The sequence below is a fragment of the Sus scrofa genome, chromosome 16 (genome assembly GCF_000003025.6).
Source record: "Sus scrofa isolate TJ Tabasco breed Duroc chromosome 16, Sscrofa11.1, whole genome shotgun sequence".
In the NCBI taxonomy this organism is placed as follows: Eukaryota; Metazoa; Chordata; class Mammalia; order Artiodactyla; family Suidae; genus Sus; species Sus scrofa.
This window is the reverse complement of record NC_010458.4, coordinates 79,608,918-79,632,812: the sequence shown is the minus strand read 5'-3', so window position 1 is coordinate 79,632,812 and position 23,895 is coordinate 79,608,918. Positions and strand designations below refer to the sequence as shown.

The following is a 23,895-nucleotide window of genomic DNA, read 5'->3' as shown; positions in this document are numbered from 1 at the left end:
CAGCATTGCCATGAGCTTCAGTGTAGGTTGCAGTTGCAGTTCGGATCTGGCATTACTGTGGCTCTGGTGTAGGCTGGCAGCTACAGCTCTGATTTGACCCCTAGCCTCAGAACTTCCATATGCTGTGGGTGCAGTCCTAAAAAGACCAAAAAAAAAAAAAAAAAAAAGAATTAGCTCTTGCTTTTAATGATTTTTTCTATTGTTTTTTTTACAGATTTCCTCTCTGATCTTTATGATTTCCTTCCGTCTGCTGACTTTAGGTTTTGTTTGTTCTTCTTTTTTTTTTAATTCTTTTAGGTGGTAGGTTAAGCTGTTGATTTGGGACTTTTCTTCTTTTTTCAGAAAGGCCTGTGTCACTACGTACTTCCCTCTAGGAACTGCTTTTGTGGTATCTCATAAATTCTTGAATGGTTTTGTTTTCATTGTCACTTGTCTCAAGGTATTTTTTCATTTCCTTTTTGACTTCCTCATTGACCCATTGGTTTTTTAATAGCATGTTGTTTCGTCTCCATTTCTTTTCCTGAGGTTGATTTCTTATTTCATGTCATTGTGGTCAGAGAAGATGCTCGAAATAATTTCTATACTCTTAAATTGTTTGAGGTTACTTTTGTGCCCCAGTATGTGGTCAATCTAAGTGGTCAAGTGCACATTCCATGTGTACTTGAAAAGAATGTATATCCCGGGTTTTTGGATAGAATGTCCAGAAAATATCAGTTAGGTCTAACTATTCTATTGTAACATTTAGGATCTCCGTTGCCTTGATTTTCTTTCTAGAGGATCTGTCCATTGATGTGGGTGGAGTGTTAAGATCTTCTACTATTATTATATTTCCATCAATTTCTCCTTCTACGTCTGTTAGCATTTGTTTTACGTATTTGCTGCTCCTATGTTAGGGGCATGTATATTGATGAGTGTAGTATCCTCTTCCTGAATTGACCCTTTTATCATTAAATAGTGTCCTTCTTTATCTTTCTTTATGGCCTTTGTTTTAAAGTCCATTTCCTCTGATAGGAGTATTGCAACTCCTGCTTTCCTGTCTTTTCCATTCTCATGAAATATCTTTTTTCATCCCCTCACTTTCAATTTATATGTGTCCTTTGCCCTAAGGTGAGTATCTTGTAGGCAGCATTGTAGGCTCCTATGTTTTTTATCCAGTCTGCCACTTATGTCTTTTGATTGGAGCATCCAATCCATTGATATTTAAGCTAATTATTGATAAATATCTATTTATTGCCATTTTAAACCTTGATTTTCCTGTTGATTCTATGTTTCTTTGTTGGTTGTATGATTTCCTTTTATTTTATGCTTGTGTCTTTTTTTTTTTTTTTTTTTTTTTTGCTATTTCTTGGGCCACTCCTGTGGCACATGGAAGTTCCCAGGCTAGGGGTCTAATTGGAGCTGTAGCCGCTGGCCTATACCGGAGCCACAGCACCGTGGGATCCAAGCCGTGTCTGCAATCTTCCCCACAGCTCACGGCAATGCCAGATCCTTAACCCACTGAGCAAGGCCAGGGATCGAACCCTCAACCTCATGGTTCCTAGTCGGATTTGTTAACTACTGAGCCATGATGGAACTCCTATGCTTGTGTCCTTTTTAGTTTTTGTGAATGTATTGTTTGATTTTGATTTGTGGCTGCCCTTTTTTTCAAATATGTTAACCCCTTCCTATATCTGCTTGCTTTAGCCTGATAGTCATATAAGCTCGTAAATTAAAAAAGGAAAGAGTCTAGATTTTATTACTCTCCTTCCCCACATTTTGTGACTTTGATGTCCTTTTTCACATCTTCATGTTTATCCTTTTGCTGTTCCTTGTGTTTATCATTGCTTTGACAAAAAAGGGGGCTTTTTTTGTTTCTCTTTTTTTCCCTCTTAGATCTGTATACTGGCTTATTTAAGTGATTACTTTCCAATTATGATTTCCTCCATCCTGTATCTTCTTACGCCTCTCCTATTTAGAGGAGACCTTTCAGTATTTCTTTTAGAATGGGTTCAGTACTGCTGTAACCTTTTAGTTTTTGTTTGTTGGAGAAATTTGTTATTTCTTCTTCTAATTTAAATGATAGTCTTGCTGGGTAGAGCATTCTAGGCTGCAAATTTTTTCCTTTAAGAATTTTGAATATATGTTGCCACTCTCTTCTGGCCTGTAGCGTTTCTGTAGAGAAATCAGCTAATAGCCTTGTGGGGGGGGTCCCTTATAATTAACTCTTTGTTTTTCTCTTGCTGCCTTTAGAATCGTCTCATCTTTAATTTTTGCTATTTTTATAATAAAATGTCTTGGTGTATGTCTGTTCGGCTTCAACTTGTTTGGGGCCCTCTCTGTTTCCTGTATCTTGATAATCTGATTCCTTTAGAGTCAGGAAATTTTTGGCCATAATTTCTTCAAACGTGTTTTCAATCCCCTTTTCTTTTTTTTTCCTTCTGGAATCCCTATTACGTGTAGATTGGCCCACTTTACATTATCCTGAAATTTCTTATATTGCTTTCATATTTTTCATTTGGTTTTCTGTCTGTTGTCCCGATTGGGTGATTTCCGTTATTCTATCTTCCAAGTCACTAATTCGTTCCTCTGTGTTATTCACTCTGTTGTTCAATGCCTTTAACTCAGCTTTTGTCTCTGCGAGTGAATTTTCTTATTATTCTTGGTTTCCAGTTCCTTTCTAAAATAATCTGAATTAGTGTTCATATCCGCTCTTGATTCCTTTGGTATTTTCACTGTATCCTTTTCGAACTCAGTGTCTGCTAGACTGCAGAGGTCTGTTTCATCGTGTGCTCATTCAGGGGACTTCAGCTATTCTTTTAACCGGGAACAGTTCCTGAGCTCTTCATTTTGCTTATATTCTTCTTATTCTGTGAGTTTAGGGAGAACAGCTACCTCCTGTAGTCTTAGAGGGCCATTTACATGTGCCAGCACCCCTGGGTAGCTTGTGAGGGCTTACTATTTTGTGGGGCTAAGGGCTGCTTTTGGTTTGGATGCTTGCTGTTTGTTTCCTCAGTGTGTGCAGGCCGTTAGCCCCTGGATAGGGGTGTGCCTATCATGAACCCATGAGCAAAGCTGCCGAGGTGGCAGAGACGGGAGTTCTGGGTGGGCTCAGCAAGGCCGCATCCCGACACCAAGGCCGACCTGGGTGCTGACACTGCTGAGCATCAAGTCTGTCAACAGCAGAGGCCAAACCTCACCTCCAATGTGGCACCATCATCCGGGGGAGAATAGGAGGCCACCTGGAGACCTCCTGATTAATCTCAATGCCTCTGTTTATGGAGGGGCTGCTCTTCGTCCTTAAAATTAGGAAATAGGGCATGTTCCTGGGTCAGAAGACTCAATTTGTAAAGTAGTTTATCTGGGCGTTTGATGCCCCCACAAGAGAAACCCCAGTGAGGTTCTGGCCATACCTGACAAACTTGTTCCAAACGTACGTGGACCGGCCTGAGGACCTGCATGACCCAGAACACCCTGAAGACGAGTGAGGAGATGACTGGGCAGAAGTGCCCCTCCAGCACCTACGCTGAAGCCCCGTTGGTGAGGCTGCATTTGAAGACGGGGTCTCTAAGGAAGTGATTAAGGTTCGGCGAGGCCAAAAGAGTTGCCTCTGATCCAACGTAATCGGGTCCTCATAAGAAGAGATCAGGACACAGACACAGAGGGATGACCATGTGAGGACACGGGAGGAGTCGGCTGTCTACACAGGCAGGAGAGAGGCTTCAGGAGGAACCTGCCCTGCAATGCCTGGATCTTAGACGTACTGCCTCCAGACTGTGAGAAAACGTGTCATGTCCGAGGGACCCAGACAGCGAATTTTGTGGTGGCAGCCTGAGCAGACGGAGCAGGAGAGGAACCAGCTCTCCTTCGCGTCCCGACCCACAGGACCTCAGCCTTTAGTAGAGTCGGGCTCCTACATGCGGTGACCCCTGCGTGCAGCCCCAGTTACAGGGCTGCAGCCACTTGACTTGTGGCAAAGATGCTTCACAGGCTCAGTGGGAAAGGGTGATCTTTGTGAGTCCAGGCACTGGGGCAAGGGAGCATCCACATGCGAGACACCTGGGCATCCGTTTGGGAAGATTTCTTACATAGGACCCAGTGTAGGTAAATCTGACACCATTAGAAGCAAACGCCTGTGCATTCGGAAGGCGCGGTACCGGGGGAGGAAAGGCCAGCCAGAGTTGTGATGATACCTAGTAACAAAGCGATCACATCCGGGCCACGTGAAGAGCTCCTGAAAACAAGACCGGAAGCTGGACCAAGGTTTAATCCATGTGTCGTCACCCAGAAATCCAAATAGCCAAGGATATGGGATAGGTTCCCCAGCAGTCAGGCAAACGCAAACAAAACCAGAACAAGATACCATAGAGTGTCTGAAATGCCAAAATAACACCTGGCTGCCGGGATCTGGAACGTGGGAATCAGCAGCGGGTGGGTGGGACCCCCGTCAGGCGCTTCCTACCCACGGCTGTGCAAGTTCTCAGCAGAATCCTTGCACCTGTGCGGCAGGGGTGGCCCCATCTAGATGAGCCCGTCCCCCGGGGCAGATGCCACTGTGTCCCCCAGACCAAGCGCAAGGCTGCAGTGGCAGCTGCCTTTGGCTGAGGCAGGGCCTCCCCACCGTGGCCTGGAGGTGACACGTCACACAAGCGAGAGGGCATCCGTGTGAGCCTTTCTGAGCCTGTCGTCCAAAGAGTCGTGCTCCCACACAGACACGCGACGCTCCGGTCCTGCAGCGTCTGAAGCCTCCCAGGTGAGCCTGCGAACTGGAGGATTTCCCGACTGTCCCCCCACCTTCTACCCCATCACCAGGGGCGGGGGAGGGCTGGCCTGGGCTGGCCTGCACCCCCCCTCCAGCTCCTGGGGATGGAGAGGCCGCATGTCCCGCTCCCGCAGCCGAGCCCCACCTCCTCCTGCCTGGACTCCTCCGGACAACCCCCCTCTGTGCCCATCACAAGAAGCCTGCCTCCCGGACTCTCCTCCTGGCCCCACCGGGGGCCTGCAAGGCCCTGCTCACCACCCGCAAATTTTTCCCCTGACTCTGGGCCCCCTTTGCCAAAAACCCAGGTCATCTGAGGTCATCACCCTTCCCAGGTCGTTTCCCCTCATTTCCCGAGGATTTTCGCTCCCGGATGCATGTTATTCTTGCCGTTTAAGCCCTGCTGGCGTTTACCCGTGTGGAGCCACACGGAGGCCCACCAGCCCCCGCCCCCAGGAGCCCCAGCCTCTGCCCACACCTGGCCCTCAGTGCCCAGGCCTCAGCCTACACTGGCCCTCCCCGCCCCGCCCCCTGGTCCAAGCCCGATGGCACGCTTCCTGCTCCCGACACCCACCGGCAGGGCCTCCGGGCCATAGGCCGCTGCCCGGGGCCTGCACTCTCCCTGCCGCTCCAGGACCTGCTGGCACCCCCGCGCCCGCCCGTCCCCAGCACCCCGCCCAGCTGCCCCCACAGCAGGGCCCTGTCAACACACAGACGAGCTGTGTGTCCTGCTTCCTTGCAAGACAAACCTTCTACCAGAACCCCCAACTCTGGTCCTCGCCCCCCCAAGACAGGGCTGCTGCCCCCAAGCCTCTCCTCCTTGCTCAGGAGGAAGGGGCAGGCTGCACCCTGGGTGACCCACTCCCGCCTCAGCCCAGCCCAGGGACCCAGCCGGGCCGCCCGCCCAGCACAGGCTCGTCTGCGTTCACGGTTGCCCGAGCGTCCATCACGCTGGCCAGCAGTTTCCTCCTGAGCTATGGGCCAGTGGTCAGCCCTCCTCTGTCCGGTCCACTCCTGCTCCCATCTGGGCAGCTACAGCCACTGCTGGACACCTGCCACCCAGCCCAGACATGGCAGCACCTCGTGGACACCCTGCTCCAGGCTCTGGCCCCATTTCTGCACACCCCATTTCCCACCACGGAGAGACGTGGCTCCAGCCCCTGCCCACGGCTGAGACCCGGGCTGCTCAGTCCCCTGCCGGCCTCAGGGGACATTCAGCAAAGTGCAGCCCTCCCAGGCTCCCACTGGGAACCCAGGGTGCGGCTTCCTCTGCCGCAGCAGCACAGGGGCGCAGGTGCACTGTGCCTGGCTGGGGACACTGGCACTGCGCAGGGGTGTCTTCAGCCAGCACAGGGCTTCTCCTTCTCTTCCCCAGTGGCCTCCGCGCTCTGGGACAAGGCTGCCCGAGGGCAGAGGTTCCACCCACAGGAAGGGCACGAGGCGACCAGCGGCCCGCGGGCTGGGAGGGGTCCTCGCCAGCCTCGCTCCTGGATGACACCCCACGTAGACAGCGGCACCCCAGGGGGTATCCTGGCCGCATCGACTCTCGACAACGAGGTCAGGGAGCCGGACATAATGGAACATAAAGGACACGATGGTCTTTCTTGTCTTAACTGATCGTGCTGGGTGGTCAGTTCTTCGTTTAATTTGACACCATAGCCCCAGAGCTCGCCCGTCCTCAGAGCTGAACGCCCTGTTCTGTGCAATTTTACCAAGAGGCTACCTGCTTTGTAGGGATAAATCCTCACCCGTTCAGACCCTGCCAGTTTACTTCTGGGAGAACTTGAGGGCAGTGACATTCCTCTTTTCATACTTGGAATAAAGAAAGTGGTGAGCCCAACCAGGACGGGCCAGGAGCTGCCGGCTCGCGAGGGAGCAGCCCCCTCCCCGGGTGCTGAGCCGACACGGGGGCCCCGCCACTGCCGGGGCTCTGCCGCAGCCGGGACAGAGCCGTGTGCTCAGATGGGCTATGTGCCCTCAGGGGCCCCCAAAGGCCCCCCCTCACTTACCTGAGCCCAGGTGACCCCAAAGGCGCCTCGGGTCCCCAGCTCAGCTCCCCCCATCCCCCCTGCCTTAGGCCTCAGGCAGGTGCAGTCTCAGGCGGGGAGGGGGCTGAGTGACCTTGGGGTCCGCCTGTTGTTCCAGAAGAGAGCTGACACATGGACCACTGGGCACGAGGAGTCATGAACCAGAACCAGAACCAGCCATACACTCTGGACCAGAGGGGACCCAACGCGACGCAGGCGCTTACCCAGGAGGGCTGACAGGGCCACGAGTGTCCACAGCGTGAGGAGGAAGGGGACCCGCACGGACAGCCACGGCAAGCTGGCCCCCGGGACCCCGCTGCTGTTCCGGGGGGTCATGGGTGCCAGACCCGGGTCCCAGCTGGCAAGTGCCCAGGGGTACACGGTGCCCGCCAGCCAGGCCAGCAGCACCAAGGCGCACAGGCCAGAGCCCTGCGCCCGCATGCTGGACGGGAGGCGCTGTGCTCCTCGCCAGGTGCCGAGTGTCCCCTGGGGTTTCTGCAGCCAGATCCTCCTTGTCTACGCAGGGAGCTACTCACTTCCTTCCGGCCAACTCGTCCTAAAGCTGAGCTGGCTCCCACGCCCCTTTGGTGACCACAAGCCCAGCCCTGCCCCGTGCAGCCCTGATGGCCGGTCGTCTCCAGATAAGCTCCGGGCACCCTCTGGTCCTCTTTCTGGCCAGCGGGCTGTTCCCAGGGGCTGGCTCTCTTCCCACGGGCATTCAAAGCCTTGGCAGGGAGGTTGCCTACCTCCCTGAGCCTTGAGATAAGGGGCCGGCCCGCCCCTCAGGAGATTAGTTCTCCTGTCACACAAAATAGAAGCCATGAAGGAACGGGGTTTAATTGGTGCTTAATCAGGTGTTCCAGTCTCTGCTTGGGGGCTCTGCCCAGGGATGGGAACGTGCAGAAGGGCTTCAGGCCCGTGACACTGTGGCTCCCACCCCGGTCTGTGGCCAGGCTTGCATCTCACAAAGCCCCCCCACCCCTTAGGGCCCCTGGAGGGCATGGGGGGTGTCCTGTGCTCCTGCCAAGCCCTTCCCTCCAAGTTAGGCTCAGGCTCCTCAGCCTCCTCGCAGCTGAAACCACCCACTCTTCCCCCCCGCTCACCTGTGCCCACAGGTGAGGGCCCCGACCAGAGGCGGTGGGGGGCAGAATGTGCCGCACGGTCAGGCCTGGGCACGCCTGGCAGATGCGGGGCGGGGCTCGAAGGTCTGGCACGTGGTGTTGGGACCCGAGTGGGTGAGGGGCGTCGGAGCCAGGTGTGATGAAGAGGCTGCCATGGGGGCTGCGAGGGGATTGGGGGTGCGAGGGGATTGGTTCCCTGAAGGGCTTGGATCAAGTACCTCAGTGGGTTAGGACAATGGGGCTCAGTTACTGTCAGGAAAGTGAACAAAGGGGGCGGATGGGGGGACGGGTGGGGCTTTGGGACTGGCGCATGCCCACTGGCGTCTACGGAACGACTGGCCCACCTGCCGTCCAGCACCGAGAAGTCTACCCAGTGTTCTGGGACCGTCTACGCGGGAAAAGAACCTGAGAGAGAAGAGGATGTGAACCGGGATCCCTTTGCTGTGCAGCAGAAATGGTCACAAGCTTGTCAACCGACCAGACGTCCGCGGAACTTTAAAAAGAAGAAACGAGAAAGAAAACAAAAGGAGCCAAGTTAAAAAATAAAATGCAGGAGTTCCCGTCGTGGCGCAGTGGTTAACGAATCCGACGAGGAACCATGAGGTTGCGGGTTCGGTCCCTGCCCTTGCTCAGTGGGTTAACGATCCGGTGTTGCCATGAGCTGTGGTGTAGGTCGCAGATGCGGCTCGGATCCCGCGTTGCTGTGGCTCTGGCGTAGGCCGGTGGCTACAGCTCCAATTCGACCCCTAGCCTGGGAACCTCCATATGCCGTGGGAGCGGCCCAAGAAATAGCAACAACAACAACAAAAAGACAAAAGACAAAAATAAATAAATAAATAAAATAAAATGCAAAGGAGCTAAAATCTTAAGAGCGACAGCAACGAAGTCCGATGTGTTGGAATTGACGGTGTCTGGGGGAACTTTTCCAAATGCTCAGGCGGGTAAAGACCTAACGACAGACGTGAGCGCTGCACCCCCTCCCGGCCCCCGGGACGGCTGGGGAGCCGCACCCCCTCCCAGACCCGGGACGGCATGCCCAGCGCCCAGACCCGGGCTTCGAAGGACCCTCCCGTTGCGAAAGGCACACAGCATCCTCGGGAAACGAAAGGCGAGCCGGAAACCTTGGGTCAGAAGGCGAGGAACATTAAATGATGGCCGCCCTGCGGGAGGAGGCCTGGAGCCGGCGTGAGCAGGTGGCCCCGGCTGCACCTGGGACACTTCGCTCACGACCATCGTGAAAGTAGTGAATTAAGACCCGGGAGATGTCAGCGGCATCCACCTGTCCAGACGTAGCCGAGTAAAGACGCGGGAACCTTGAGGGGACGGGAATGCTTCCGGTCTCCGGGGGCCTCTCCTCAGCGGCTCGGAGGGAGCCCAGCAGCCTCTCGGCCGAGGGGCCGGGGCAGTGGTGCCAAGAGGCAGGCCGCCCGTGTCCGCGACATTCCCGCCACGGCCCCGCAACCTGCCTCCAGTCGCGAGGAGGTCCCGACATTCCAAACTTTGTGCCCAAGGGGCCTTTCCATCAAGGGGGGCAGCTCAGACAGCAGTTGGGGCTGAGATCTCTGCCGAAGGGGCGGGGGGCGTGGGGAGCCCTGTGGGATGCACGGGCTGGAGGGTGGTCATGAACCGAGCCGGCGTCCTGACCCGGAGCTGGAGACATCGCCTGGCGATTGACTCTCACGTGGTCAGGAAACGTTCTCTAAACAAGTAAGTTTACATAAAAATGCACGTTTATCTTCCTCTCTCCGACATGGCCCCGCGGTACAGCGCAGGGAGCTAGAGCCCACTCCTTGTGATAGAACCTGATGGAAGATAATGTGGGAAAAAGAGTGTGTGTGTGTGTGCGTGTGCGTGTGTGTGCGTGTGTGAGTGTGAGTGACTGGGTCACTTTGCTGTACAGCCGAAATAGACAGAACAATGTAAACCAACCATAATAAAAAATTTTTAAAAATATACTTTAACTTCTGCTTCACTTACCGTATAGAAGCCACAAGACACTGTCGTTTTCACCCAACAAGCACAGCAGCTGGTGAAGCTATGAACTCCTAGTTTTAAAAAAACCATGAAAGAGCTGAGGATACAGAGCTCCTGTTGCACCTCAGTGGAAATGAATCCGACCAGTATCCATGAGGACGCAGATTCGATCCCTGGCCTCGCTGTGTGGGTTCAGGGTCCGGCGTTGCCGTGAGCTGTGGTGTAGGTTGCAGACACGGCTCTGATTCTGCATGGCTGTGGCTGTGGCTGTGGCTGTGGTGTAGGCCGGCAGCTGTGGCTCCGCTTTGACCCATAGCCTGGGAGCTTCCATATGCTGCAGGTATGGCCCTAAAAAGTCTTTTTAGGGCCACCTCCCCCCCAAAAAAGAGCTGAAGATACAGGAAACGAATGACATGGGCCCTGGGAAGCAAGGAGCCTCTCTAAGGAGGAGGCGTCACTTCCTCGGGGATGATGCGCCTGTAGGGCCCCACGTGGCCTGGAAAGATAGGGAGAGAGTCAAAGCTCTAAAGCCCTTGCCAATGGGACCCCGCCCAGGAGAGGGAAGGAATGGGTCAGAAGCAACACTTGAAAAGTGAGAGGCCAAGAATGTCCCCAAATTGATCCGTGGCCTCAGGCACACATGCATGAGTCTCAGTGAAACCCCAGCCGCACCCACTCGCAAAGACCCACCCAGCCTGGTCTCACAGCCCCTGCAGACCGAACCCATGTCTAGAAAAGCCCCTGAGAGCAACCCAGGGCAAAGAGGGCGCCCTTCGGGGCTGGCCGTCAGCACGCCGGCTCTCACCGCAGCAGAGACCAGGCAGGCAGGGCAGGGAGAGAGGCAGCCCCTGAGCTGACCAGGAGAAAACAACCAGCATCCGAGGAGCGACCCCGCAGGCCCAGAATTACCCACGGGGCACAGACCGCATGTGCGACAGGGGGTCAGACGACGGCAGGAATCTGCTGTTAGCAAACTCACATGGTGAAGTCACGCCGTGGCTCAGGCCGCAGCCTGGAAACAGAGAGCAGGCAGAAATGAGAGCAGGGCAGTGAGGCAGGTGAACCCGAGGGCCGTCTTTCGTGGAGCCGCCAGGGTGGGTGGCCTGTGTGGTGGGGCAGGCGTGCCAGGAACCATGCTGGAACCTGGATTTGTTCAGATGTCGCCAGCAGCAGCAGCACAAAGGATTCCATCCCCAGGACTGTCCTCGAGGAGCGAGTCGACACGAAGAAAAGGGCCTCTCAGGGCCCCGCATGAAGGCATGCCATTCTCAGGCTGGAAGCTCTGACGTCATGACGGTAAAACCCGTGCCTAAGTGAATCCAGACCTGACACGATCCCAGTGAGACACCAAAAGAACACGTTTAACCGTATTGATACTTTTTAAAGTTTAAACGAACAAAATAATGTTTTCTTTTTTTATCCCCCCCCACCTCTTTGGGAAACCGTAAGTTTGTTTTCTATGTCTGTGAGTTTGTTTCTCCTTCGTAAATGAGTTCATTTGTGTCATTATTTTAGATTCCACTTATAGGTGATATCATATGGTATCATCTTTCTCTGTCTGACTTACCTCACTTACTGTGAGAATTTCTAGGTCCATCCATGTTGCTGCAAATGGCATTATTTCATCCTTTTTTATAGCTGAATAATATTCCATTGTGTATATGTACCATATCTTCCTAATCCATTCATCTGGCTGTGGACATTAGTTGCTTCCATGTCTTGGTTATTGTAACTAATGCTGCAATGAACATAGGCGTGCATCTATCTTTTCTTTTTCTTTTTCTTTCTTTCTTTCTTTCTTTTTTTTTTTTTTTGTCTTTTTTTGCCTTTTCTAGGGCGGCTCCCGAGGCACATGGAGGTTCCCAGGCCAGGGGTCTAATCGGAGCTGCAGCCGCCGGCCTATGCCAGAGCCACATCTGGATCCGAGCCGCATCTGCAACCTACACCACAGTTCACGGCAACGCCGGATCCTTAACCCACTGAGCGAGGCCAGGAATCCAACCCACAACCTCATGGTTCCTCGTCGGATTTCTTAACCACTGCGCCACGACGGGAACTCCAACGTCTTTTCTGCCTTTTTCAATTGCAGTTTCCTTGGGATAGATGCCCAGGAGTGGGATTGCTGGATCATGGTATTTGTAGTTGTAGTTTTTAGAGGAATCGCCATACTGCTTTGCACAGTGGCTGCACCAATTTATATACCCGCCCGCAGTAGGAGGTCCCCCTCGCTCTGCCCTCTCTCAGCACTTACCATCTGTGCCCGCTTTGGTGACGGCCGTTCTGACAGCGTGAGCGGTGCCTCATCACAGTTTCGATCTGCATTTCTCTCATAATCGACAACGTCGAGCAGCTTCTTACGTGCCTGTTGGCCATCTGTACGTCCTCGGAGAAATGTCTGTTTAGGATTTCTGCCCACTTTTTCATCATTGAATTGTATGAGCTGTTTATATAGGGTGGAAATTAAGCTCGCGTCGGTCTCATTGTGTGGTCTATTTTCTCCCCGACTGTAGGTGGTCTTTTAGTTTTGTGTACGGTTTCCCTTGCTGTGCAAAAGCCTGTCCGTTTGATTAGGCCCCATTGGGGCTTTTTTGCTTTTATTTCTTGTGCCTTGGGAGACTGACCTAAGAAAGCACTGGTATGGTTTAGGTCAGAGAATGTTTTACCTATGTTCTCTTCTAGGAGTTTCATGGTGTCGTGTCTCATATTTAGTCTTTAAGCCATTTGGAGTTTATTTTTGTGTGTGGTGTGAGGGTGTGTTCCAGTTTCGCTGATTTTCATTGATTTCCCGGCACCACTGCTGAAGAAGCTGTCTTTTCCCCATTGTATGCTCTTGCCTCCTTTTGGAAGATTACCTGACCCTAGGCGTGTGGGTTTGTCTCCGGGCTCTCTATCCTGTTCCATGGATCTGGGTGTCTGCTTTCGTGCCAGTGCCAAGCTGTGTGGGCCCAGTTCCTGGGACCACTGACCAGCAGAGCCAGCCAGCCTCCAGCCCGACCCTGGGGCTCCCTGTCCCTCCCCCGATCCCACACCCTCCTCTGGGGCGGACGTGTTAGCCCTAGACGGGGTTTGTGGGGAACAGAACGTATCAGGAGGAGACGCGGTTTGTGCCTGGCCAGGCGTGCGTGCTGGTGGGTCTGGCTCAGGGGGGGCTTCACAAATCTGCATCTTCATCTAATGCTTTCTTCGGAACTGAGCGACTCACCCCAATAAACCTGCGTCATCATTTTGTTACAAATTTCTTTTTTGTTTGCTTTTCGGTTTTAGAGCAAATTGAAAAACTATAGTTGATTTGCGGTGTTGTGTCCATCTCTGCTGCACAGCAAAGGAACTCACTCATACATTGATATACATTCTTTTTCTCATGTTCTCATCCATCACCTTTTGTCCCAGGAGCTGGGATCTGGTTCCCTGTGCTGCACAGCAGGACAGAAACAGCTTTACTGAGGTAAAATGCACGGGCCGCGTAGTTCATCTCAGGTGTGCATTCGGGGGCTCCGGTGTACCCTGGCTGCGCCCAGCAGCACCGTCAGATCTGGAGCCTTTCACTTCCCCCTGGAAGCCGGCTCCCAGAGCCGTCACCTTGCAGCCCCCACCCCCCGGGCCTGGCCCCGGCTACTTCCTGTCTCTATGCATTTGCTGGTTTGTAAAGGGGTCAGGAACATGTGCACCTTCGCAGCTGGCCACCCAGCGTGTTGCGTCCCGGGGTCACCCACGGGGTGGTGTGTCTGTGCTTCGTGTCTTTTCCACACCGAGTGCCATCCCGTTGTGGGGGCGGACCCGTTTCTTGCATCCGTTTGCCACTCAGGTGGCTCCTCCTTTCTGGCTGCTGGCAGTAACCCAGGCGTGGGCAGCCACGTGTAAGTTTCTCGGTGGGTGTGCGTGCTCCTTTCTCAGAGGGGTGGACTGCACCCAGTCTCTGGGTGACTTCTATTCCTCCAAACTAGATTACTCTCCTCAACCACTTCTTTCGTTTTTCACTGTGGTAAAACACAAACAACAAAACATTTCCCAGTTTAACCAGTTTGAGTGCACAGCCCGGCGGTACGAAGTGCGCTCATGATGCTGTGTGACCGTGTCCATCTGCTCATCCTGGAAAACTGACCCCTCCATCCCCATTTAGTAAAACTCCCCCCACCCCCCACCCTCCTTCTCCACGGCTCTGAACCCCCGGGCCCCTTACACGGGTGGATCCTACGGAAGCTGCCCTGTGTGGCTGGTTTCACGGAGCCCAGCGTCCTCGGGGCTCACTCGTGCCGTGGCCTCGACAGAACGCCACTTTTTAAGTCCACGTGTTGTTTTAGTCTCGGGAGCTGCTGTGATGCTCCCTCTAGGATTCCCCGGGGGGCTCACCCGCCGTGCCACCTCTAAGAGCCCCGCAGACACCTCCCGGAGGCGGCACTGGGCCTGGGGTTCTTCCTGCAACTGTGAGACGCCGGTGGCAGCAAATACCAGGGCGCTCCAAAAAGAAGCTCGTTGCTCCCAGGTCCTGGAGGGTACACGGCACGCCGGGCACAGTGAGGTCACAGGCCGCGGGGGAGAGTGTGGATCTGGGGCTCTGCCTTCATGGGGTGAGGGGGGGCCCAGGGTGGGGGGGGATCATGCTTTATTGGCGGATGTAAAGCATCGGAGTGGGAATTAGGGGGCAGGAAGGGAGATGCAGGGTCACTGGAGCGGCCAGTCGTGGGGGCCCCCAGAGTCATCCGGAGCTCTAAAAGCCGGGGTACAATGCAGTGGCAGCCTCATCGTGTGAAAGGCAGCCACCTGTCCCCATTAAACCATCAGTTAAGTTATCACTTCGGAATGAGAATAAAACAATGGCGCTTTGGGGCATTTAACCTCAAGAAGAGAGAGTCTAACTCATAGACTTTCCCTGCAATAGGCTCTAAGCACACACGCCCCCAAGAAGGAAGGAGAGGGATGAAAGAAGCGGAGGGAGAGAAATCGGTAGGTCTTATTGGTTAATACAAACAGTATCAACCACTTTAGACAGAAAACTTTGGGGTGAATAAAAGCCACATGGGCATCTGAGCTTTGTAAACGGCAGGGTAGCATGTTTCAGAGTGACTCTCCCACGGGGAGTAATTGGGGACCCTGGACAAATGTGAAACACTAGCTACAGACACTGGAGGGCAACTTGGCACAGACGCCCCTTCAAAGGGTGGCACTGCCACAGCCGAGAGTCACACACACACACAGCTCTGTGGTGAGGGCACACCGGCCTGCGTGGTGTGGGCTGCCATAACCCGCGCAGATAGTGGCAGCCCTGCTGGCTTCGAGCGTCCGATGCTGGGAGATGAGGGCTAAATCACGAAAAGGAGGGAGCTCACATTTGTGGGCAAATTCCATGCAAGTCCTGTCCTGCCCTGATGCCACGCAGGGAGGGTGCCTAGGGCCCCGAGAAGAAAGAATGGAGCAGGGGGCATGCTGTCCCCAGAGCGGGGCCAGAGCTGGGGTTTGGGTGCAGCCAGCGAGGGGCCAGCTGCGACAAAAACGAACCCCCGTCAGAGGAGAATCGCCCGATCCAGAGTAGCTGCAACGTACTGACGCCACGACAGATGTACAGCAGTTTACAGTCAAAGTTACCGGGTTTGCCAAGAAGGAGGAAATGTGACCTGTCGCTACGAGAAAGAAGGGTCAATAGAAACGCCTCGAGAAAATGAAGAATGGAGCAATTAGAAGACAAGAACCGTAATACGTCCAGGGACCTCAAGGAAAACAGAGTGGTGATGAATAAACAGAGCACTTCAGCCGAGAAACAGAAGAGATTCTTCAAAAAGAACCAAAGGGACCTTCTGGGACTTAAAAGTGCTGGAGACCGTGTGAGGGGTGATGAGATGTATGCCTCAGATCTCCCCAGGCGTATCCCTGACCACGCGGAGGTAAATTACAAGTCAGTAAGGACTCACACAAAGGTTTGCCGATTAAAGAACACACCTTAAAATAACGTGTGGGTCAAAAAATCGCAAGGGAAATTGGAAAATGTTTGAAACTGAGTGAGAAAGAATATATAACATATCAAATCTGTAAAATGAGCTAAAGACGAGATTCAAGGGAAAATAATAACGTCAATGTTAGATGTTGGAAAAAAGAAAACTTTCAAAGGAAGACCCAAGAATTCACCTTAGGAAGTTTTAAAAAGATGAGAAAATTAAGTCCAAAATGAGTAGAAAGAAGAAAATGATGGTCAAAGGACAAAGCGATCACCAGTTACCAAAATCGGGGCAGAAAAGCGGGTGTCCCTGCGCCCGCCAGGGGTTTCAGTAGGACAGTAGCCGGTCCGAGCCGTTTTGTACTGATACATTTGACAACTGAGATAACGCACAAACTCTGCTGAAAACACAGCCTACCAGGCTTGACAGCCACGGAGACACAGGCCAGAATGGCCTCATTTCCTGGGTGAGAAATGCAAGGAGCTAAACTCTATTACTGACAGCACCTCATTTATCCAAGGAATTAAATGTGTCATCCAAATCCTTTCCACAAAGAAAACTCCTGGGCTGGACGGCTTCCAATGAACCCTACGAAACAGTTGAGACGCAACATCAACATTCCAGAAACTAGTCCCCCACACCAGGGAGACAGGCCATTTCCCCACTCAACTCACGAGGCCGGCTCCACCCTGACGCCGAGACCCGGCAAAGACTGTGCGAGCGACGTTCAGACGAAGAGCTTCCGAAAACATGCACGACAGGTAAACAGAACAGCAGCAGGTGAATCTGGCAGCTTAGAGAAGAGCTTGTACGTCACGACAAAGCTGGGTTTTTCTAGAACGGATGCAAGACCAGGTTCGTATCTGAAAATCACCATAGTGACGAAATTAAGAAAACCCCGCAAAAATCACACAAAGGCGCAGGAAGACCATTTACCAAGATTCAAAACTAGATAAAGGCTCTCAGCACCCAAGCGTCTATGTGAGACCTACACCTAAGAGCATGCTGAGGGGCGAAATATTTACTGTTCCTCTGAAACCGGGGCCAAGGCAAGGAAGCCTGCTCTACGCATTGCTGGTTCACACGTTACTGCGCGTCTCGGAGCAGGAAAGCAAGAAAGGCGGAGAAGGAACAAAGATCCGCCAGGAAAGCCGAACGGCCTCTGCCGGCCGCCGACACTGCCGCCGAAGACGTCCTGGACTCGGAGGCACAACGGCCGGGACTGAGGGGTGCTTAGCTCTGCCAGGCAAATGACGCAGGATCGCTTTATACACCACAGCAAATACCTTGAAAACAAAAAAGCCCCACTACTCAGGTCTTAAACCTGGCATCCAAACTCTAAAATGCTTGGGACGAAATTCAGCAAAAGCACACAGGCTCCACAAGACTGTGCGCGAGGAAACCAAAGACCAGAAAGCCCGGGGAGCAGCCCTCATGGGCTGGACCGCCCGTTGTGGATGAGATGCCAACTCACCCACGTCCGCTGTAGACCCCGGCCCCGCCCGCTGTCGTCCCAGCAGCTCAGACGCATCTGGGGCGGGGGAGGGAGGAGGAGGACTCTTCTCCCTCAAGGACGCTGAAGCACAGAGAGGCTGCTCGGCCGGCCGGCGTCACACAGCTGGACAGAGGCGCCCTTCACGGTCCCACTTCGATTTTCTTATCAGCATCTCCTTCCTCAACAGATTTAAGGAGGCCTAAAATATTACTTGCAGACAACTCTTTGGCGATTTTACTCTGAACTCTCGGGGTAGAGAAAGACTGGCTGATCCTGGTCTGTGCCCCCGCCCTAAGCCCCGGGGGCTCCCTGGGGCCAGGGCCAGGTCCGTGCTGGCTGGGCCCCTGGGCACTCACAGCCTCCATCTGACAACGATGAGGGTTTGGCCTGAGCCCCCCGTGAGCTTGGGGATGTCGCGGTGCCAGCTGCGATGGGGACGTGTCAGGCCTGACCCCTGAGGCGGCCTGTCCTCAGACTCTTGGCTGCGTGAGCCCTGTGCGGCCCGTCTCTGGATGGGGGTGGGTGCCCCGGGTACCGAGGGCCCCGTGGCTGCACCGCCCACGGGCGCTCTCGCTTCCTTTGAGGGACGAGGCCCTTTGGCGCAGCCCCGGGGTGCGTCAGGCGTGCAAGCCACACACGGTTAACTGAGTGCGTGAGCCAACACCACGTCCTCCGGTCTGAACCCTTAGGCGGGTGGGCAGTTTCCTCCCGCAATAAGCCCCGCCTCGTTTCGAATGTCGCCCCCTTGGAGTGTGTGCGTGTTTGATTCCCTCGCACCTGCTCCGTCCTGTGAGGCACCCCCGTGACGCCAGGTATAAAATGCTCCCTTCTCTGCTCTTAATCCTCCTGTTTCTGCTGACACCTCATATTTCTAATTCCTGAGCCTTCACACGGGTATTATGCTCTGTTTGCTACAGAATTAAAAGGTAGGGAGAGAATAAACAAAGCACTGCCTGTCGCTGGCCAGGCCCCGTGGCCCTCACCCTCCGCGTTCCTGCTGGGGCAGCGCCCTGTGCCCCAGCCGCCCGAGCAGGTGTGGAAGCTGTCACACCTCCAGCCGTTTCGAAACCTCGCTGAAGGAGCCGGGTGGGGAGTGGAGGGTGGGGTGAGGGAAGCCAAACGCGCACCATTTATAATTATACTTTCGGGGGCAGGTTTAGATCCTAAAGTCACCATGGAATTAGCCATGTGTGCTTCCTCTTGGAATGACATGCTTGCTTTTCAGGTAATTTTTCAAGTCGTGGACAGAACTCCTTTTGACATTTTATTGCTGAAGCCACAGAGGAACCTTAGCACAACATCCACATCCTGCTGTTTTCAGGTTGTGCAGAAAACAAGCTGCACTACTAGCCAACACTTCTCTGGCAGATGCTCTAGATAAGCCTTGATGACCTCCTGCTGCAACTGTGGGGCAGCCCCAACTCATTCAGGCATGGCTGGATCCAGGTGCTTCAGTGATACGTTCATGAATCTGCCCTAGTCTCCCTCTTAGCCGTTGCCTCTCTGTTATTGTGTTCCCGGTGGAGGCCTCCTGAGTAGCAGCAAATCAATCCCAGCTCTGCAGTCTTGGTACTAACGCTGCCTCTTTCCTAAGAGATCATTTGTCAAGATTCAAAAATGTTCAAGATTCAGCCTCTCGCTCAACCACCTTGAGTTGGGCACCCCTCTGCTGCCCTTGGAAATGTGGGCCGAGCGTGGGAGAGGCAGCCCGAGAGGAAAATTGAGGTTTGGCATCAGAAAAGGGAAGCCGACGAGCAGCAGCCGAGAACGCGTGTGCCCAGCGGCGGGTGAAGCTGCGGTGAGGAGAAGCTGCTCCAGTGTGAGTGGCGGAGCCAGCAGGGCCTCTGAAGGCGGCAGAGGGGTGTGTGGGGTGGGAGTTCCAGATGGAAGGGAGCTGTGCCCCTGCAGCCAGGCAAAGGGAACTGACCCAGGTTTCACACGGGGTGCGGCCTCGCTATGTCTGGGGTGGTACAAGGGGTGGTACAAGGCGTAGAACCCATGGACCCTTAAGGGATGGGTGGATGGCTGGATGGCTGGATGGATGGGTGAGGGGGTGCTGGACGATGAGGGAGTGGACTCCGGAAGCCCGGGACTCACGTGAAAGGGTGTGGGCTGTGTGGTCTACTGGTTTGAGCTTGCATCCTGCCTCTGCCACTTCCTAGTTGTGACTCCCGGGCAGGCGTGACCCCTCAGCCTGAGCTTCCTCATCTGTAAAGTAGGGTAATGGGGCAGGCCCCCCCACACTGGGTCCCCACACGCGGTGGCATGTGATGCGACGGAATGGGACCTGCTGGGCCTGGCTCGCTCAGATGCTCCAAGCCAGCGTGGGCCAGCTCCCATTCCCGTCCTTCCTGCACCGCGTGCCCTGTTCTTAGCAGGAAGAGGAAAGGGTGGGGGGCAGGTGAAAAATGTGCTCCTGCGCTCACGTGCACCCGCAGAAACAAACTGCAAGGTGCATGGGAAAGCGACAGGCAGACTGCTGGGGACAATACCAAACACCTACTGTGCCTTCTGGGTGAACCCCTAGGCCAGGCTGACCTCACGTGCAGCCTCCGGGGCCAGGGGGGCCCCACTGCACTGGTGGAGCTGCTCCTCTCCGGGGTACCCAGGCTGAGATGCTCTGTTTCACATGCGCCTCCAGATCTCTTCCCTTGGCGCCTTTTCTGCCCTGGGGGCACAGTTGGCACATGCTTCCTCTCAGCAGCTCTTGGGTGACCCTGGGCCGTCTTGTGCACCCCCAGCCTGTCCTCTCACCTGCTGGACAGCCCTACTGGCCTCATACGACAGGCCGCTCGTGGCTAACACGGGCTGATCTCGCTTTACTGCAACTCACTTTATGGCACTTCACAGACACTGCATTTTTAACAGATCCGTGGTTTGTGATGCCCCTGCGTTGGGCAAATCCATCCACGTCATGTTTCTAGTAGAATTTGCTCACGTTCCGTCTCTGTGTCACATTTTCGGTAATTCTCAAAATATTTCAAACCCTTCACCAGCAAAAAGATTATGACTTGCTGAAGGCTCAGAAGATAGATAGCATGTTTTAGCAACCAACTGCTTTTTTTTCTTTTTAGTGATTTTTATTTTTTCCACTACAGTTGGTTTATATTGTTCTGTCAAATTTACTGTGCAACAAACTACTTTTTTTTTTTTGCCTTTTTTTTTTTTTGCCTTTTTTTTTTTTTAAGGGCTGCACCTGCGGCATATGTGGAAGTTCCCAGGCTAGGGGTCTAATTGGAGCTGTAGCTGCCGGCCTTCACCACAGCCACAGCCAGGCCAGATCCTTAACCCACTGAGCAAGGCCAGGGATCGAACCCAAAACCTCATAGTTCCTAGTCCAATTCATTAACCACTATGCCATGACAGGAACTCCCTACAAACTACTTTTAATTAAGGTATGTGCATGGAGCTTTTCGGCACAAAGCTATTGTGCGCGTAATAGACTACGGTACAATGTAAACGTAGCTTGCCTGTGCATTTTCATACGGGAAACCAAAATGTTCTCGTGACTCTCTTTATGGTGATGCTCGTGTTACTGTGGTCTTCGGGAACCAAACCCACAGTATCTCCAAGGTTGCCTGTGGGGTGGAGGAAGAGGAAGGCTTAACCCACAGCTAACAGCCCAGTTCTGGTCTCAGCTAATCCCACGTCTGTGGAGAGTGGGGCTAAACATTATGTGAATGTCATACATTCAGGCAATTCACCCAAGATCATGTTGTGGGTACATCAAGTTCAAGGCTTGGTGTTAGCTGTTTCCCACCACCTCCTAATGGTAACTGTTGTTTGTCAGATTTTTTAAAAAATTATTTCATTTTTATGGAAACAACACACCATCAAACAGAAAACCCGCCACAGACACCATGCTGTACTTTCTAGGATGTAAAGAGAAAGAGCTAAGAAAGACAGTCTTTGCCGCATCTGCTTCATCCCTGAGGTGGTGAATGCAGTTAAACCCCACGTGCACGCCCAGAGGCAGGACTTTCTGTGTCTGTCAAGGGCCCCTGGTTATAGAGTCAAGGGCTTCTGGTCATGAAAAACAGCAAGACCACTGCATGTGGCTCAGGGTACAGGAGATGGCTGCAAGAAATAAATGAGCAGCTGAGACAGCAAGGTGCTTCAGGACAGGCTTTCAGTGCAGCAGATGGCATTGCGATGAAACACATGGCATTTAGGCATTTTAGATTTTATTTTGGGGTATTTTCTTAAATTCACTGAGGCTCATTTTGTGCCTTAGCATGTGATCGATCCTGGAGAATGCTACGTGTGCATTTGAAAAGAATGCATATCATGCTGCTCTTGGCTGGAAGGCTGTGTCCATATCAGTTACACTCATCTCATCGAATGTGTCATAAGGCCGTGTTTCCTTACTGATTTTCTGTCTGGATAATCTGTCCATTGATGCCGGTGGGGTGTTAAAGTCGCCCACTCTTACCGTACTACCGTCCATTTTCCCCTCTATGTCTGCTAATATTTGCTCTACGTATTTAGATAGCCCTATGTTGGGTGCATATGTAATCACTGTACCTTCTTGGATTCATATCTTGATCATTATGTAATGTTCTTCTTTGTCTCTTGCCACAGTCTTTGTTTCAAGTCTATTTTGTCTGATATAAGCATAGCTACCCTGGCTTTCTTTTGGTTTCCATTTGCGCAGAATCCCTCTTTCTGCCCCTTACTGTCAGTCTGTGTGTGTCTTCAGCTCTGCGGTGAGGCTCCCTCAGGCAGTGTATATATGGCTCTTATTTTATATCCATTCAGCTGCTCTGAATCTTTTGGTTGGAGCATTTAGTCCACTTACATTTAAAAGTGGATTTGGGTGGATTTTGAGGGTCTTTGTGTTCCTTTCTTCTGTTCTCCTTCTTGAGATTTGATGATGAGCTTTAATGTTACATTTGGATTCCTTTCTCTTTTTTATGTATCGATTATAGATTTTGGGTTTGTGGTTACCACGAGGTTTTTATACAGCTGTATATATATATATATATATATATGTATGTATGTATGTGTGTGAGTGTGATGGGTATGTATGTGGTTGTTCAAAGTGCCGATCTCTTACGTTCAAACGCATTTTCAGCCCTTCAATTATACTCTCCACTTCTTGATCCCTGCCTTGACATCATATTTTACATCTTTCTGTTTTGTGGTAACCCTTAACTAGTTATGGTGAATAAAGATGATTTTACTACTTTTGCCTTTTAACCTTCCTACCAGCTTTATGCCAGGTTGATTTACAACCTTTGTTGTATATGTGCCTTTACCAATGTGGTTTTTTTTTACGATAAATGAATTTACTCATTTATTGGCCACACCTGTGGCATGTGGATGTTCCCAAACTAGGGGCCAAATCAGAGCTGCAGCTGAGGGCTACACCACAGCCACAGCAACACCAGATCCTTAACCCACTGAGTGAGGCAGGGATTAAACTCACATTCTCATGGAGACAACATTGGGTCCTTAATCTGTTGAGCCACAATAAGAATCCCCACCCAGTGAGATTTTTCCTTTCATAATTTTCATGTTTCTAGTTACGGCCTTTTCTTTTTCACGTAAAAAAGTCCTTTAAACATTTCTCATAAAGCTAGTTTGGTGGTGCTGAATTCTTTAACTTTTGCTTGTCTATAAAACTTGCTCTCCCCATCAAATCTGAATGAAAGCCTTGCCAGGTAGAGTATTCTTCATTGTAGGGTTTGGCCTCTCATCACTTTAAATATATCCTGCCACTCCCTCCAGGATTGCCTTATGGGAGTTCCCTTATATAGAATTTGTTGCTTTACCCTTGCTGTTTTTAATAGTTTCTATCTTTAATTTTTGCCATTTTAATTACTATGTATCTGATGTCTTCCTCTTTTTTTTACCACACCCACAGCATGTGGAAATTCCCAGGCTAGGAATCAAACCCATGCCACAACAGCGACAATGCCTTAACCCACTGCGCCACAAGGGAACTCCAGGGTGTTCCTCTTTGGAATAATCCTGTATGGGACTCTCAGCACAGGAGTGGACTTGGATGTCTGTTTCCTTTCCCAGATTGGGAAAGTCTTCAGTGATTGTGTCTTCAAATATGTCCTCAGGCCCTTTCTCTCTCTTCTCCTTCTTGGATCCCTTTCACTCAAATGTTAGAATACTTGATGTTGTCTCCGAGGTCTCTTAAACTCTCCTCATTTCTTTTCTTTCTTTTTTTCTGTTCAGCAGCAGTGATTTCCACTACTCTGCCTTCAAGTTCACTGATCCATTCTTCTGTATCATTTAGGCGGCTGTTGATTCCTTCTAGTGTATTTTTCACTTCAGCTGTTGTATTCTGAATCTCTGGTTGTTCTTTATATTTTCTAGCTCTTTGCGAAGCACTTCTGACTTATCAGTCTGCATCCATTCTTCTCCTGAATTCTTTGATCATCTTTAGGATCATTAAACTCTTTCTTGGGTAGATTGGCTTTCTCCACTGCACTTTGTTCCTCTGGGGTTTTATCTTGTTCCTTCCTTTGGAACATGTTACCTCATTTTGCCTAATTTTCCATGCATCTGGTAGATTGGTTACATCTCCTGACCGTGGAGCTGTGGCCTTTTGTAGGACACATCCTACACCTCCCAGCAGCACACTCCTCCCTGGTCCCCA

The 23,895-nt window shown here is 52.2% G+C and overlaps 1 protein-coding gene across 1 annotated transcript in view; it reads right to left on the bottom strand.

Annotated features, from left to right (window-relative positions):
* The window catches only part of SLC9A3 (solute carrier family 9 member A3), a 78,530-nt gene extending 71,272 nt beyond the window's left edge, over nucleotides 1-7,258 (bottom strand). Inside the window, exon 1 of the mRNA XM_021077062.1 lies at nucleotides 6,987-7,258. Coding sequence (XP_020932721.1) covers nucleotides 6,987-7,203 — 217 coding nt within the window. The 5' untranslated portion in view covers nucleotides 7,204-7,258. The remainder of the gene's footprint in view (nucleotides 1-6,986) is intronic.